General features: G+C 40.8%; 1 protein-coding gene across 1 annotated transcript; it reads right to left on the bottom strand.

Annotated features, from left to right (window-relative positions):
- Nucleotides 1-524: 524 nt before the first annotated feature.
- Nucleotides 525-13,234, bottom strand: LOC134437549 (cation channel sperm-associated protein 4-like). The gene is made up of 12 exons (XM_063187035.1): nt 13,120-13,234; nt 12,933-13,020; nt 12,728-12,820; nt 11,682-11,831; nt 11,094-11,195; nt 9,765-9,862; nt 9,179-9,308; nt 5,610-5,746; nt 4,835-4,985; nt 3,995-4,203; nt 1,446-1,608; nt 525-789 (listed from the first exon to the last, which is right to left on the bottom strand). The coding sequence occupies exons 2-12, from the start codon at nt 12,963-12,965 to the stop codon at nt 634-636; spliced, it is 1,422 nt and encodes a 473-aa protein (XP_063043105.1). The 5' UTR covers nt 12,966-13,020; nt 13,120-13,234; the 3' UTR covers nt 525-633.
- Nucleotides 13,235-14,385: the final 1,151 nt, after the last annotated feature.

The following is a 14,385-nucleotide window of genomic DNA, read 5'->3' as shown; positions in this document are numbered from 1 at the left end:
AATGCAAAGAGATACAAGTTTAAAGAAATCAAGTCATCATTACACAAAAAATAACTTAGGCCTTTTAATGATCAACCTTGATTTCACTTGTTTTCTCTAAGCTCGCAACCAATTGAACACCACTAAAAGGACATCATAAAGAGTGGAGTCTTACAACCAGAGAACCATAAATAATAATATTTTTTATTGTGTACCCTGCATATGGAAGTTATCTGTCCAATCAACAATGTACACGTGTAAGTACAAAGTACTATAATCAGATCTAAATAACAATATTTTAATGTGCGCATGCACTCTGCAGTTCTACCACATGTACCATCATCAGAAATGCGTTTGGTTCCCTAATATGATGAGTATATATTATATATATGATGATGAGTATATATGAGAATATATGAGTAGCTTTGGTACACAATAAAAAATGCTGTGTTTAACAATGAGAGAGATCTCTGGGACAAAACACAATCTAGAGGGTGTTAAACCAACTCTCTGAATGTTAAATGAACACTGCATTTCATACTGTGTGTATATATACCTATATATATATAATTTATTTATTTATTTTCGAAGTGGAATATCTTGCATGGGTGCCCTCTATGTGTGGTGGTCGGTCGGTGGTATGGGGGCCTGTCTCTACACTTCCTGGTGAGCCTTATCTGAAGAAGAGGAGGAATGGACGCCCTCTGGTGGAGGGGCTGAAGGGCCGGCGGAGGCCCGGCGGAGGGCCGTGTGCCGCAAGCCCTTCTGGAAGGCGGACGGCGAGTCCTGCAACGAATCGATGACGTGCGCCTGCCGATCAAACATCACACACACAAATTCACATACATTACATCACATGACATCACATAACATTTCATCACATGGTATCCAGGGCTTGACACTGGCACCTGCCAACCGGCCAAATGCTGGTAAAACTTGGCTGTGGCTGGTAACAATTTCAGTGTCACTAGCCGATTTGGCGGGTAACTTATGGTATGACATATCAGAATAGCGTATATTCTGCACTTTGCCCCTTGTGTATCAATTGCTTGTATTTAAGTTCAAGAAAAAGCTCAGTTTCTATTTGCTTGTTTTATTTCCATGTAGAAACCCATGCACTCATCTTCTTGCTTTAATCACCTCATCCTCTTAGGTTAGATGCACAGCCTCATGGTTAAAAAAAAAATTGTGGCTAGTAGAATAGCTGGATGGCTAGTGACTCGGGAAAACCACTAGCCACAGTGGCCGGCAGCGAAAAAGTTTATGTCAAGCCCTGATGGTATCACATGTCATGACAGTCCATCAAATTACATATTTCATTACATTACATTACATCACATCACTTTGCTCAGTCAGGTACATCAAACCCTAGGGGGTTAATCCGCGAACATGGTTAAGTAATAAAGGTTTTCTAAATGAAGAGCATGCAAGTTCTCTCTCTCTCTCTCTCTCTCTCTCTCTCTCACCTTCTCCAGTGTCATGAGGGTGGAGAGCATGTCTCCTTGACGCCCGGTGGCGATCTTGTCTGACAGGAGGGACTGCTTGAGGGACGTGGCGTTCTTGTCCCTCATGATCACGTCGTTGTCCTGCTCCAGGTTGAAGGGCAAGCTGTGAACCTCATCCACGATGCTGCACTCAGTAAAAAAAAAAAAAAAAACAGTATTACTGTAACATAACTCTTAAAGGTGCACTGTGTAATATTTTTAGCAGTTTATTTCCAGAATGCATGCTGCCCATTACCAAATGTTACCTTTTCCATGATTAATTACTACTGTCTGCCATCATATTCTCAGTATCCATTACTGTATGACTGGGAAAATTGGACTTTTCATACATACATACATTCATACATACATTTTGAATTTCCACAAATAGACATTGGTACAAGCAAAACTTACTGTATTTTGGCCATGCTAGTAAATATTACTTTAATATGGGCCTATAGTAAATATCATGAGAAGATCAAATTTGGCAACATGCAGCACCAATGAGTAGCATAGCTACTCTGGCCACCATCGCAGAGAACCTTTAAAGGAACTGTCCACCTCATTTCGGGAAATTGCTCATATGCAGTAAGCCCTGGTAAAATGTGAGAATAGGCTACATAGGATATTTTCTCTATGTGATTGCATTGCCTAGTTTAACATAATAGTAAGTCTAGCAATGGAAGTCTGTGGTACCAAATAAAACATCATCAAATGTCCTTGTAAAGCACTTGAACAAACAAAATGAATGTAAAATTCACCAGAGTGCAAAACGGCTATTTAATTCTGTCCAGTGATTACTTGTGACTTGATGTGAATGCTATGCTAATAATTCTAATAATAATAATAAATCTAAGAAGGCTACTGAACACACAAAGAGGAAAATTATATGCACATTCATACTGTGAGTAATACTTAGAAATACTGCATATATGTGAAAATCTAAAATGATAGACAATTCTTGCTTTTTTATTTAGTGAGTGAGCATGACATACAGACAGACCTTTCAGCCTATGTCTTTTACAGCGTCTTACTCCTCAGGTGACATTTGAGCGATAAGATTTGTGAATGGGCAGCATGTGTGTACGTGTACATTCTGGAAATAAACAATAACAAAATGACAAACTCTACTATTCTATATAAAACCTGCGACATCATTGAGGACCTACGTACCAGACTTGTACGAAATTCCAAATTGAAATTCACAGTAATGTATTGAATCTCACAGTAATGCCATAATATGAACATCAGGTGGTGGTGTTCTATGTACTCTCAATGGGTGGTGTAGATTACAGTTTTTCTCGATTGGTTTGGCTAATTTCTTGAAACCGAGATGACATTTCTATAAATTTTGGGTCATTTGGCTAAACATTCTTACACTTCTGCACAACAGTTCAGATAACTAGCAAAATGTCATATACCTCCCAAAACAGCTCATTCTTGCATCAGCACTAAACCTTCTCCCACATAAATAGTCAGTACCATAAAAATGGCATATATCCTTCTCAATTGGTTTGGCTCATTTGCATTCATTTAGTCATTCTGTCAAAATAAACTGGATGGTTCAGCATAACCTCATGGATCCTCATCACTTGCTCATATGACTCCAAAAACTGTTTACCCGTGTGTCGAGACTAAATTCCTTCCATAGAATGCCGTTTGAAAAAATGTCAAGAAATTAGCCAAATAACAGAGGAAACTGTAGTATACACGGTTGTAAAATTATTTTCTACAAACTAGTAAAGTTACAATACCATCTGGCCTGTTGAACACTGTCATGAATTTACTGTTTACAGCAAAGAAATTCTTAAAATATTATGTCCTTGACGGTTTTGACAATTGTGTAGACTACTTTGCATATGATGACTCACACAATGAAATCATGATGACATGTTTTGGAGAGGGCAACCATTAGACTGAGAATTGTCTAATTCGTTTAGATAAGACAGGTCAATTCATTTGGAAAATGTGCTAAATGTATGCTCAATGTGTCAACTGTAGGGTACTTGTATATAGCCATCTGCCGAGATGTACTAAACATTTGAGACATGTACAAAGCATTTGAAATTTGATGAAAGCAATGAAAAATGCCATTCTGTTGTGGGAAATTGTAAGTTGGTTTGGAGATTTGTCCGTGTTGTTTTGAGAATGTCATCTCAGTTTCGAGAAATTAGCCAAACCAATCGAGAAAAACTGTAAATTCAAAGAAATTCAAGGTAATGACAAAATGGGAACACTAGATGGTGCTGTATATTTATCAGTATGTTTCTATTCCTGGCACCTGTTGGTGGGCTGCTTCCACCACCACCAGTCTACGTAGAACGCGGGTATACGGAGTATACCCACTTCTAAATTTCAGGGATTTCAGTATACCCACTTAAAATTGATTGATTCATTGTTTTGAATAGCACAAATATATACAGTATACCCACCATAAAAAAGTAGACTACACCACTGACCACCACCTAGTGTTCGTATTATGGCATTACTTTGAATTTCAATTCAGAATTTCGTGCAAGCCTGCTATGTACCTCTCCAGCTGCCGACGTATGCTCTTGTACTCCTTCATGTTCCTCTGCATCTGGTCCAGGACCAGCACCAGCTCCTCAAAGTTCTCCATGCGCAGGCTCTCCAGCCAGGTGCCTTTCCAGGGCTTCTGCCTCGTGCTCATGCTGGTGCGAGCCAGCACCTCCTCCACATGGGTCATGCGGTTCTCCGGCAGGGCATTCTCATTGATCATCTATAGATAGATAGATAGATAGACAGACAGACAGACAGACAGACAGACAGACAGACAGACAGACAGATAGATAGATAGATAGATAGATAGATAGATAGATAGATAGATAGATAGATAGATAGATAGATAGATAGATTGACAGATAGATAGATAGATAGATAGATAGATAGATAGATAGATAGATAGATAGATAGATAGATAGATAGATAGATAGATAGATAGATAGATAGATAGATAGATAGATAGATAGACAGACAGACAGACAGACAGACAGACAGACAGACAGACAGACAGAGTTTGTAGATACGAGATAGATAGAGACTCCATTGTCCCCAAGGGGGAATTTGTGCTCACCACCATCACAACTTAGCCAGTCTGACAGGGGATGCCGTGGCAGCAAAGCTTGCACCGAGAGAATTAAACACGAACCCTTTGAGGTCACCCATCACAGACATGTGTACTCTATGATTCAAATTTGGGTACACTTTTGAGTTCTTGCTTATGTTACACACAAAAAAGCAGGACTTTTAACACAAATGTTCTAAGAGAGCTGTAGAAGGTTCTAGTGTCTAAAGGGGTTTAAAAAAAGGCCAAAAAGTCTCTTTCTGAAATGTTGCTCTGAAACTCTCACCATAGAAAGGGTGCTTTCATTCTCGTCGGCCATGGACATCTCTAGGTTTGTGGTTACCACGGCGCCGAACAGGTTGCCAAATACGAAAGCACCAATGGTCAGGAAAATGAAGAAGTACAGTGAACCACCGTAGAGCAGTGAGCTCGAACCCCTGAAAAACATCATCTATATAAAAATACAACCATACTACCTTCATAATACTACACTGTAAGTAATTCATGTTAGCGAAGTCTCTATGCATATGTTATAGAGTTACCCAGAGCAGTTATTTCACTACATGTTGTAGCCTACAGGGCTTTAGGGATGTATGTGAAAAATTACTCTTCATCACAAATAACACTTACTCTTACTTATCACCAGCAATTCATTGTATTTTACTTGTTCTGTTTGTTCTCAGTCTTACTGTCTCTCTCACACACACACACACACACACACACACACACACACACACACACACACACACACACACACACACACACACACACACACACACACACACTCTCTCTCTCTCTCTCTCTCTCTCTCTCTCTCTCTCACTCACTCACTCACTGAATGCAGTACATGCGAGGAATATTCCAATTTTAAATGGAATGGTGGCACAAGAGTCATGTAAACGTATTATTCATTCTGAATGTGGCTGTGCTCCGAGAACATTCAGTTTACAGTTTACGCTGCTGTGAACGGAATATTCCGGAACCTGTTTTTAACTGAATGCTGACTATATTCAATTTGAAACCAGATCTCTCCGTGCATGTTACTGTGCTCATTTACTCACTCGCTAAACTTAACGTAAATATCCATCCAGCCGTCCTGGGTGATGCAGATGAAGAGTGAGAAGAGGGCGGCCGTCAGGTCCCCAAATGCAGACGGCACTGATGTGCTGAAGAGGGTGACTCCGAAGACAGCAAAGATCTACAAAACAGCCGATGAGCAAGACAATGTAAGAGAGGTAACACTTTACAATAATGGTACATTAATTGTAATGGAATAATGTTGGAAGTAATGTGTGATTCATGGTGAATTAACACGTAATTTATGTATGCAGTGATGTTTAATCTATCATTAGTCAATGAGGAGTCACTATTGTAGTCATGATGACTCACCATTAAGTAATTGTGGTACAACCAAGGGTAATTAATGGTGTGAACTACAAGTGTTAATATATCATATATTAACACTACTGAAGAAAATCCTGATATATCGATCCAATCATACATGAATCCGACCTTAATTAATGATGTATGAGTAATAATGGAATAATGTTGTAAGTAATATCAGCATCACCACTGTGGATAATGATTCTGCCATATGGATCCAGTCATATCTCAATCAGACCTTATGGCAACTCCATGGAGGCTATGTGACGGCATTGTGTCAGGAAGCGTGGCCATGATGGTTCTGTGGCATTCGAAGCTGGGAGGGGGGCATGCAACTTTCATCACCTGCAGGCTGTAGCCTAGAAGCAACCTCTCTAGGCCTACTCTCTCGGTCCCACTATCGCTACACCTCCTGGCCCCTGAGGCTACAGGCTCGCCTGTGTATATGCAGGTGCTGGGTCAACTGCAGAAGACCGGTCATAACTAGCCCTGGTTGTAAAACCATTTTAATTTCACTGAGGAAAAAATAGACTAAGCCAGGGATGCCTAGGTGAAAGTGGTCAGGGGGCTAGATTTTTTTCAAGACCTTATTTCTGGCCTGAAAATAGGCCTACTACACCGACTCACACATTGATATGCATGAAATTACCCAGAAAGGCCTATACATACAAAAAATGGCATTGGTACCATAGTAGCTTCACAATGAGTCTTAAAACCCCCTAGCCTATTCTAAAGAAGTGTGCCCTTTGAAAACACAATATTGCTCTATCCATGCAGGTCTAAATTTATTTAGATAGGCTAGCGTTTCTCAACAGGGGCGGTACAGCCCCCTAGGGAGCGTTGGAGAGCTCTATAGGGGGGCGTTGAGAAGGATACAGGTGAGAGGGGGCGGGGTTTAGTTCCCATTAAAGGGGTTAGTCAATTTTATTTTTGAATACTAAGGGGGGCATTGGCAGGCTTATGATCAGGTCAAGTGGGCGTTGGGAGGCTTACGATGAGGTCCAGTGGGCGTTTCCTTAAAAAAGGTTGAGAACCACAGAGATAGGTTATTAAAAACTGGATGCAAACAAAACACAAAAGATTGGTCTTCACACCCCTGACTCGAGTCACACTCAAGTCGGAGTCACAGGACTCGAGTCCACATCTCTGATGACATTACTTACAACATTATTCCATCATTACGCACGCATCATTAATTAAGGTTGGATTCATGTATGATTGGATCAATATACCAGGATTTTCATCAGCAGTGTTAATATATGATATATTAACACTTGTAATTCACACCATTAACTACCCTTGGTTGTACCACAATTACTTAATGGTGAGTCATCATGACTACAATAGTGACTCCTCATTGACTAATGATAGATTAAACATCACTGCATACATAAATTACGTGTTAATTCACCATGAATCATACATTACTTCCAACATTATTCCGTTATTATTCATGTACCATTATTGTAAAGTGTTACCGTAAGAGATTTGGGCTGCGTCCCATTTCTACCACTTCCACTCGTTTTCACCCCTAACGCTCGCTTTTGAAGTTCACTCCAAACGAAGTGAAGTGGAAGTGGAAGGGGTAGAAATGGCATTCTGCCATGGTATGGCATGGGATTTGGGTGGCAAGGCTCATGATGAGGTCCAGGGGTTGTTTCAAATAAGGTTGAGAATCACAGTGTGTGCTACCTGCAACCTACATTTTCCCTTGGGGATAAATACTCTGATTCTTGAAAGTTTGGCACTGCAGTTTCTGTATACTTTCCTTCTTATTATATAGTATATAGTATACAGAAACTACAGTTCCGTTGTTCCATTTCATTGCTCACCGGTGCCGGCTAAAGAATATAGGCCTAGTCCCTGTTTACTGTAAATCATTCTTGGAAATCGCATTGTTTCGTTTGTTGTTAATGTCATTGCACTTTTCAAGTTCAGAAGACATGGTGTTTAAATAGTGAAGATGCCGGGAATCCTACACAATGTTTAACTCTGGTGGTATCCAGCATTTGGCTAAGTGTTAGTGTCCGGATTCCAGAAGTTCCAATGAAACATGCTAACAAGCTGCACCGCCAGACACAGGTAGCGACTGGATTAACAGGTGAGAGGTAAAAATCATTCAACTCAAAGAGAGATGGAAAATGGGCTTATTTCAAAAAATGTGACAGTATCAGTAGTGATGATGTTAGACCTATTTCTGATATATTTCCAAAGGGGCACCTCATACTTAGGTAGGCCTACTACATATATATACATATTTCAAACTTCATTCAAGTTCCTCCCTTTTATCAGGGAGCTTTTTAATCAGTGATCAGTGTTGTAGACCTTTGTCATTTCTCTACTATAGTTTTGTTTAGTATTTTTTGGTCTATTTGATAGGTGCTCGCATTATCTATAAAGCCAATTTACAGCTGTAGTCCCTGAGCAGGCAGCTATCAAACAAACAAATTAAAAACATGGACAATGCATGCCCTAATGTTGCCAGGGTACACACTAGAAGCAGCAGCATCCCACTTAAGCACTAACATCTCACATTACACTAAAATGTAATAATAAAGCAAAATGTTCAGTCATATCATCACATCAACACACAGCCACATATACCGTAGAACAGTGGTTCCCAACCTATGGGTCGGGACCCACCTTATGGGTCGCCAAAGATCCACAGGGGGTCGCGGAGCCCTCTTGATTTTAAGGGGATTCATTTTAAATATATATGGCCCATGTTGACTAAAAGACAAAGCATTTAACTAATACATGCATAGAAGCAGCAAATTTGTAAGTGCTACATTGAACATGTATTCTATATTTGACCAAAGACGAATTGAGGAATAAAATAACTAAAATTAGTTTTCGTAGGAAACAAAGGGCATCTTCTGACTGCGCCTCGTGCGGGCGCTCGCGTGGTTGGGTCACCAAAGCTTACAATAGTAAAAACATGGGTCCCCGGAGAAAAAGGTTGGGAACCACTGCCGTAGAACACCGATACCGATACAGCAGAAACCTTGTATCTCCACAATTGTTTTTTCTTTAATCAATTTATATTTGTTCTAAATCAGTACTACTGGGCAGACTCCATTAGTACATGAGTATGATAGATTATTTAATAACCAACTTTAATGTTGAAAAAATATTATTTTGTTAGGAAATAGTGAATTATAAATGAATAAGTAAAAAAAAACAATGAAAAGTTGAGATACAAGGTTTCTGCCTGCCAGCGACGACACAGTATATTTTCAATGCGCACCATCATGGTGATGCTGAGGAGCAGGAAGATGTTGGTGAGGTCTGGAAGGGACTGCCATATGACCTGCAGCATCATGGCCACGCCGTGCATAGTGGCGAAGCTGCTGACACAGCGCACCACACGCAGAACCCTGCAACACACATACAGCACAACATACAGAGTACACCACGTGCAGCACCCTGCAACACACATACAGCACAACATACAGAGTACACCACGTGCAGCACCCTGCAACACACATACAGCACAACATACAGAGTACACCACGTGCAGCACCCTGCAACACACATACAGCACAACATACAGAGTACACCACGTGCAGCACCCTGCAACACACATACAGCACAACATACAGAGTACACCACGTGCAGCACCTTTACCTGCAACACACATACAGCACAACATACAGAGTACACCACGTGCAGCACCCTGCAATACACATACAGCACAACATAGCATATTTACAGGTCCCCTTTCAGCCATTTAAGTGAATGCACAGTTATTTAATTTCAAGGACACAACTGATTTAGGTGTGCACACATTTTTCTTTTAACAAGTACATGCATTTATAAAATGTTGTGATTACCTCATGACTTTGAAGACGTGACCTGATTCATGTGGAAATATTTCTGGGCTGATTAGCAGGGCCAGAGTCACCACGCAATCCAGAATATTCCAGCCATGCTGAAGTGACACAACAGAGGTTTAAAATTACATTTTGGGTCTGTCACTATACTGCCCTACAATATAATTCCGTACCGGTAAACTGAGAAAAAAGGCTTTAAAGTTTCCTTTCTGGCCACGCAACTGTGTTGGAGGTTAAGTGGTGATGACACTTCCATATAATACTTTTTTTATGGTGGAAATTTATGCACGCAAGAAAAAAAACAAAAAAACAACATTCAAAAATCAAGATACTGCGTTCTGTTGTGGTATTACTGTCTACACCAGTGATTCCCAACCTATGGGCCGGGGCCCACTGGTGGGCCCTGAAGGTATTCCAAGTGGGCCTTGAAATCATTTTCTACAAATTATAATCATATTTTGGTGTGTGTTGTTGTTGATTTAAATGAGTTTTATTCTTAATTGTGTCAGAGGTGGGCCCCGAACATTTTTGACAATTTCGAGTGGGCCCCAAGTTGAAAAAGGTTGGGAACCCCTGGTCTACACCAAAACCACGGTTTCAATGGAGAAGTGCAGTATATTGCTTGATATACTGCGTTGTTGGCTAGTACGACGTAACCTCTTAAAACAAAAAAGCGCAGTATAATCGTTTTTTATCGTTTTTTTCTGAAACGGGACAAAGTTGGACCAAAAATTTTTAACACAAGAAAAATAAGCTATTTTAAAGCCAATTTCCGGTCTAAACTCATTTTCGACCATTTACAAGATACTGCGTTCTGAAATGATAGGGCAGTATACACATACAATGTGAACGCTACATCAGGTCTTCCCAACCTATTCCAACTTGGGGCCCACTTGAAATTTTCAAAACTGTCAGGGACCCACATCTGACCCAATTAGTCAACAGACACACACACACACACACACACACACACACACACACACACACACACACACACACACACACACACACACACACACACACACACGCACGCACGCACACACGCACATATATTTTGATTGTTTCAAAATGATTTCAAGGCCAACTTGTAATATTTCCAATGCCCACAAGTGTGCCCTGGCCCACCGTTTGAGAATCACTGCTCTATACACATACAGCACAATTACACTTCCAGTGTCTCTAACTCACTAATGTGAATGTGCTGTAGGCTATTAATAATTTGTTTGCTATTTAGGAAGGTCACAGCGGAAAAGGCTTGGGGAAACACTGCCCTAGGCTACTGAAGAGTAGTATTATTCTGGAGAATGAAGACAAGCGAATGTACAGTACCCTCCAGAAAATTCCAAAGCCGTAGTACCACTTGACCAGGATCTCCCAGGTGAACACAGTCAGGATGATGTGCTCACACACAGTGAATGTGATTTCATATTTCTGCAACCAAAGTGTTACAAAAGTAGCATCAATATATGAAATACCACCTCAATCAATCAGATAGATTGACACATTGATAGATAGATCGATAGATACCCTGTAGATCGATAGATAGATAGATAGATAGATAGATAGATAGATGGATAGATAGATAGATAGATACATAGATACATAGATGAATAAATAAATAAATATAAATCAATAAATCCATAAAAATAGCTCTTAAAAGAGGTTGAGTTGCCTACAACAAATCAACAAGCATACAAATAAAATAAATAAACAACAACAACAGTATTTGCCCCTGGTGACTGTCGGCCCACCAAGAACAGGCACTGTATGCAAGATTACCTTTCCAGCCCTGTATATCGCTTCAGGGTTTAGCACCCAGTTACTGTTTACTTTCAGAGCATCAGAGCACTTTATAGGTTTATGGAATGAGGATGACTGGGATGACCTCGGCTTTGAATGATGAACTTGCACACTGACCTTGGTGAGGACGGGGTTGGAGGTCTGGAGGGCGATGATGATGGAGTTGCCAAAGATGACGAAGAGGATGAGGCATTTAAAGGTAATGTGCTCCAGCAAGGCTCCCGTCAGCACATTGGAGACGTAGCTCTCCGTGTCCGTCTCATCCCACTTCATGACAGGGACACAGAAAGTTAATGGGCTGTCAGTACTTAGAGCACTGACTTCTCAAGGGGGGCGCTACAGTCCCCCAGGGGCGTTGGAGAGCCCTAGGGGGCGTTGAGAAGGATACAACTGAGAGAGGGTGGTGCTTAGTTGCCATTGAGGTGCATTAGCAGATTTATTTTTTAATACTAAGGGGATGAGGGGAGGCGTTGGTGAGCTTATGATGGGGTCAAGGGGGCGTTTGTTCAAAAAGTGGTTGACAACCACTGACTTATGTTTCTCTACAGCATCCACACCCTCAACCGCCATTCCGACACACCTCCACACTTATTCATACCGCCATTCCGACACCACGATACTATTGTGGGGAGCTGTCCACTCGCGAGTGTAGACCTAAACGGACCGGTGTGCCCGGAGCTGTCCACATATGTGGTGCTGAAATATGCGTTTGCTCCGAGTGACGCGAGCTTACACCTTCAACGGAGTGTCTGAAGCTGTCCACGTGGGTGGTGCTGAAATCGGTGTTTGCTCCGAGTGACGTACGGAGAAGATATATCCTCTCTCAAACACACACACACACACACACACACACACACACACACACACACACACACACACACACACACACACACACACACACACACACACAAAACCAACAGAATCGCTGAGGACTGTCAGCCCACCGGGAAATACCCTGAATGTGCCAGATTACCAGTCCAGTCCTGTTTGTTTGTTTTTGCCTTTGGTAAATATTTAAGCTTACTGAAAAAGATAACATTTGCTAATGGGCAGCATAAATTCTGGACATAAACTACAACAAAATGGCATGCCAACTCTACCTTTAACACCTGTTGAGTTAGCCTACTGTAACACACTGCAAAAATGTGCATCATCTTACCTACCTCGCACTCTGTGATCTGCTTGATAGATTGAGTTGCAGTATTATCCTCATGACCCAAGATGCTCCACTGTCTTCCTGTCCTCTCATACTCCCTCTGAGAATTCACAGACGGTTAAACTGATGGTTATTCACAAACGTCTTTCGAACCAAAAAGGAACTTTTTATTGGGACCTGAATGAGAAGCTTTATTAGCAGAATTAACTTACCTGGGAAAACAGAGAACGTCTCCGCACCTCCATCTTCGGTTCCTTCAAGCGCTCCTTCACCTAACGTCTAATCGATTGTACCACGAACCTACCAGATGACAGATGACGCAGAAGCAGCAGGTGTTGTAAATAGGCCTACCAGGGAATCAGAGCAGCGTCTATCGAAATGAATAGTAGAAAGTCTTACCCATGACAGGCGTTTATTTTCGTCAGCTGTAGACCCCGGTTGCGTACGCCGCCGTTGTCTATCACAAGCTACGATTTTTCAGAACAGCGCGGTTCAAAACAAAATAACGCGACGATTTCCGCGTTGGTAGGCCTACCATGGAATTTTTTCGCAGACTCTTATGATGTCATACATTTCACAGCAGCAAGATGATGATAGGCTACATCCCTACTTGTGGGGAAAAAAACACGTTTTAGGCCTAGCATTATTTCAAAACACATTATGTCCTGTGCTCTTATTTTGCCAAACTGTGAGAGAGAGAAAGAGGAGAGAAAGAAAAGTTGATATAGGCAGAGATTATACCTATAGGCTACTCTGTACACCAGTGATTCTCAAACTATGGGCCGCGGCCCACGGTACTCCAGGTGGGCCGCAACTCGAGAGTTTCTAGAAAAAAATATTTACCCACATGTTGTTTAGATAATCATCATCTGTTGTTTAGTTATCTAATGTCTTGTGTGCGCCCAGAAACATGAGCACACTTTCTTATTTGGTGTTCTTATGGTGTTATGGTGTAGCCTATTTAGGCAGGATGTAGGCCTATGTTAAACTTAAAACAATGTTTCATTTCAAGCGCGGAGGTAATTTTCTACCGCGAATTAATTAGCGCGAGTAACCCGCGTACAGAATTACATTTTCTATCTGCCCTGATATGGTGTATTTTCATGCTTATGGTGTGGATGTATGTATATTTGAAATGTTTTTTAGTAGATTGTGAGGGGAAACATTCCCGTTCTCTGAGCTGTGAATGCTGTCTTGTTCCATGCTAATTTCATATTTAGTATTTAGGACTCATTTTCTCCTTAGTCGTGTGTTTCCCACCCACATGCGTAGAGATTATTTGAAATTACTTATTATTTATAACAAGACCCCAACAATCCTTTGAGCAACTGTGCAATGCAGTGGCCACATATTTCTGCAAAGAACTTATTATTCACCATAACAATATATGATTGTATATTATATTATATCATGCCTATATTATATTATATTATATTATATTATATTATATTATATTATATTATATTGGGCTATATGGTTTAGTGGGCCTCTGAATTTTTTCACATTTCAAAGTGGGCCTTGGTGTTCTGAAGTTTGAGAATGGCTGCTGTACACAATAAAAAATATTGCAGCAGGGTTGGTTTTTTTTTATAAGGGATGTGGCAACTTGGTCTGGGTAACTCCAATTATAGGTTACCATAATGCAAACGGTTGACTTGTCAACCA

Source organism: Engraulis encrasicolus, chromosome 21 (assembly GCF_034702125.1).
Source record: "Engraulis encrasicolus isolate BLACKSEA-1 chromosome 21, IST_EnEncr_1.0, whole genome shotgun sequence".
In the NCBI taxonomy this organism is placed as follows: domain Eukaryota; kingdom Metazoa; phylum Chordata; class Actinopteri; order Clupeiformes; family Engraulidae; genus Engraulis; species Engraulis encrasicolus.
Note: the sequence above shows the minus strand (reverse complement) of the source record. Positions and strands in the feature narration are given on the sequence as shown.

Coding starts and splice junctions, on each gene's coding strand:
- LOC134437549 (XM_063187035.1), bottom strand. CDS start 12,965: ATGGAGGTGCGGAGACGTTCTCTGTTTTCCCAG. Junction 11,196..11,681: donor CCAACCCCGTCCTCACCAAG/GTCAGTGTGCAA, acceptor CTTTGGTTGCAG/AAATATGAAATCACATTCAC. Junction 790..1,445: donor CCCTCATGACACTGGAGAAG/GTGAGAGAGAGA, acceptor TTTGATCGGCAG/GCGCACGTCATCGATTCGTT.